Source organism: Cicer arietinum, chromosome 2, assembly GCF_000331145.2.
Source record: "Cicer arietinum cultivar CDC Frontier isolate Library 1 chromosome 2, Cicar.CDCFrontier_v2.0, whole genome shotgun sequence".
Taxonomy (NCBI): Eukaryota; Viridiplantae; Streptophyta; class Magnoliopsida; order Fabales; family Fabaceae; genus Cicer; species Cicer arietinum.
In genome coordinates, this window is record NC_021161.2 from 6,623,244 (window position 1) to 6,626,696 (window position 3,453).

Below are 3,453 nucleotides of genomic sequence, written 5' to 3' on the forward strand. Positions count from 1 at the left end.
ATTTCTATTTATAAAAAATGAATTGTTAAAGAAGTTTGATTATTTTTAAACCTAATTAACATTTTAGTTTATGTTCATGAAGATGGTAGATGGTTAATTAAACTTCAATCTTTTATGCTTAATTGATAATTTACCTTCTATCCATAAAAGTTATGGATGATTAAGAAAATTTTATTCTTTTTAGTCTTATCAACATTTTATATTTTCTTTAGTCGATGTATTTCTAAATTTTATACTCTTTTGATCGGCCATTAAATTTCTGACATTTGTGTATTGTGAATTTTCTAAACTAGAAGTATATTATGCACATTCCAACTTGCAATAAAATATAAGATAAAATAGTTTGTTAATTAATTTTACAAATTAAATATAAAATTATAGTTATTTATAGTAATTAATCGTTTTTCATTAGTTATATAAACCTTGCATATAAAAATTATTTAACTATGCTTTTTGTTTGATGCAATATTGTCTTGGTCTATTTAACGCAATTATTTAATTATCCTAACTACCATAGTGTAAACATAATAAACTTATTTTTTTTTTTGCCAGAAACATAATGCAATTATAATAATATATTTAATTTAATTTAATTAATTGAGTAATTCATACTTTCCAATCTCGATGACATAATAATTCTACGCTTATTTTATATCGTAGATTTTATCTAGACACATGACTTGTGATAAAAAGAAAATCTAGACATGTAACGTGTTGCAAAATTAATTGATCAATTTTAGAGACCAAGTAAAATAGTTCCTCTTAACAACCATAGTGTGAACAATCTATATATATATATTTCTTAAGTGGGTCACTCGTTATGAAATGAATGGATAATTTTTTTTTCAAAAAAATCTTTAAATTTCATTAATCAATAATTGTAGTATAGTAAAAAAAAGCCTTTAAATTAATGGTTGATCTATATCCTTAGAGTGTGTTTAGATGAGATAATTTTTTGAGAAAATGTAATTTTTTAGAGGAATTAATCAAATCTTTCATTGCAAGTTATCTTGTTTTGATAATAAATTTGAAGAATTTTCAAAATGAAGGAATTTCATGAGTTATTTTGTCAAAACTAAATTTAGATAATTTCAAATACCAACTAAAAATTAAGAATTTCAAATTTCATCTTTACTTTACAATATATATGAATTATAATGGTGATTTAATTTTATCAAATTTACAATTTTGACATTATATGTTTTAAAAGTTGCACATTAGTCCTTCTATTTTTAATTTTGCAAATTAGATCCCAATTTTTTTTAATTTTGCAAATTAGTCCAAAAAATATGCAAAATGGTCCTTCATTTTTCCAAAATTTCAGTTTTGATCTGAATTTAATTTTCATTTTAACCTTAAAACTTTAAAATTTAATAAAATTGCCCAACTTATAAATAAGCAATTGTTCACACAAACAACAAATTTTATAAATAAAGATAATGTAGCAAAGAATTTGAATTGCTTAAAATTTTCAACTACTCAATCCAAACACACGCTTAATTAATAAAATGGATAGAAAACTAAAGTTCATTAAATGTTAATATGAGAATAGTATAATCAAATTGATCATGGGTTGTAGGATTCTCCATCCATATTTTAAGATCAACAAGAAAGCATAAACCATGTTAATACACATAAATATTTCAGAAGACAATAAAAACTACGATAACAAAACCATAATTCTAATGACCAAACTAATTTCTTCCACATATGATCAATAATCGAGAATATTGCAAGATTCACAGTTTTTAATTTCATTCAAATTCGAAAAAATAATATTTACTGATATTTGCTTATATCGAGTATAAGTGATCACGGACAGATCATTTAACCACAAGTTGATAAGTTATATATAATGCCGAGATAATATCTAATTTGATGATATTATAGCCTTCATACACCCCTTACTCAAAATAATGATTAAATGAATTATTTTCATTCATTTCAACAAACACATAAAGTACAAACTTAAAACCAATTAAAATACTATAACAAAATGAAAAATCAAAACGCCCACTAAATTTTGATACAAACAAAAAAACAAAATACTGTAAAATTAAAAATTTATTTAGTTTTAAATAAACTAAAATATAGTTTTCATCTCATAGTTGACTTTATAAAAAAAAAACCACAAAAGCAGAGAAAGTCATATATATAAGATATTTACTAGTATTTAATTAACTAATCAATTAATATGACAACACATATTGGATTGGAAATTTGTACACACGCAGGCTTATAAAAGGGCAACAAGAGGTGGTCATTCCAAACACCAAGAAAAGGCAATTAATTTCATTATTATTTCCTCTTCCAAATTCTTATAGTTGTCACAATGTCTTCTAAGGGTAACAATGGAAACATTGATTTTACTATTTATCGTGAATACATACATGATATTCCACCTCCAATCAATAGTAACATCTACAAACTCAAATATATCAAACATGTTGACTTCATTTTGAGCTTTGCTACTGAAGTATACGTACATGGAAAAGGTACCGGAAATTTCTTTCCCACTTGGAACCTTGATGTATTCGATATCGAATGGGTGAAAAAGGTGAAGGAAACTATTCCACATGCGAGGGTGATTATAAGCATCGGAGGTGTTGGCTCTGAATTTCCATTCAATCCAATTGATAAACATATATGGATTTACAGAGCCATAGAGTCGATCAAATGGATCGTCCGTGATCTCTATCACAATCTAATTGATGGTATTGATATTCATTATGACGTTATCAAATCAAGTGAAGATGAATTTTCCTTCTCTATTGGTGAAGTTATAAGAAAACTAAAATATGAAATTGATCTATCCATCAATGTGGTTTCCATTGCTCCAAACGAACGGTTCCAATCCTACTACCTCAACTTATATTTGCAAAACAAAGACATTATCGACTTGGTTGACTTTGAATTCTACAATCTTAAACCACGAACTCTAGAACAACTTTTAGAACTTTATAAAAAATTAGTTCATGAGTACAGTCTGACTATAGTCCTACCAATAATAAGCTCTCATCCGGAACATATAATTATCGAGTTCATCAGATACCTCCTTAAAAGTAAATTACTCCATGGCATTGTTGTTTGGGATGATAATAACTCAACCGATGGAAGTACAAACTCTTTCTCTTTAGAGAATGTGCTACAAGATATCTAATTAATTAACCTTGCTAGCTAATTATGATTAATTAGCTAAGAATCCATCTTTTATTTTATGGGTCAAATATCACAAACATAAATGGATAGGAGGATGACTCTATCTATTGGATGTTCTAAATAAGACCTATGAATTGTGTGCTTTTAGTATTGCATTTGTGTTTGTGTGTGGCATTGGTTTCTTGTTTTCAATTACTTTCTTTTGTCATTTTGTTTTGAGTGCAAAATTTCTTCCATTGTATCAATGTGTGTAACACTTTGAATAATAAGAAGCAATTATATTTCAGTTTCCTT

The 3,453-nt window shown here is 26.2% G+C and overlaps 1 protein-coding gene across 1 annotated transcript; it reads left to right on the forward strand.

Annotated features, from left to right (window-relative positions):
* Nucleotides 1–2,332: 2,332 nt before the first annotated feature.
* LOC101497470 (chitinase 2-like) lies at nucleotides 2,333–3,160 on the forward strand. Its single transcript, XM_004489697.1, has one exon. It carries the CDS (start codon nucleotides 2,333–2,335, stop codon nucleotides 3,158–3,160), a length of 828 nt encoding a protein of 275 aa, XP_004489754.1.
* Nucleotides 3,161–3,453: the final 293 nt, after the last annotated feature.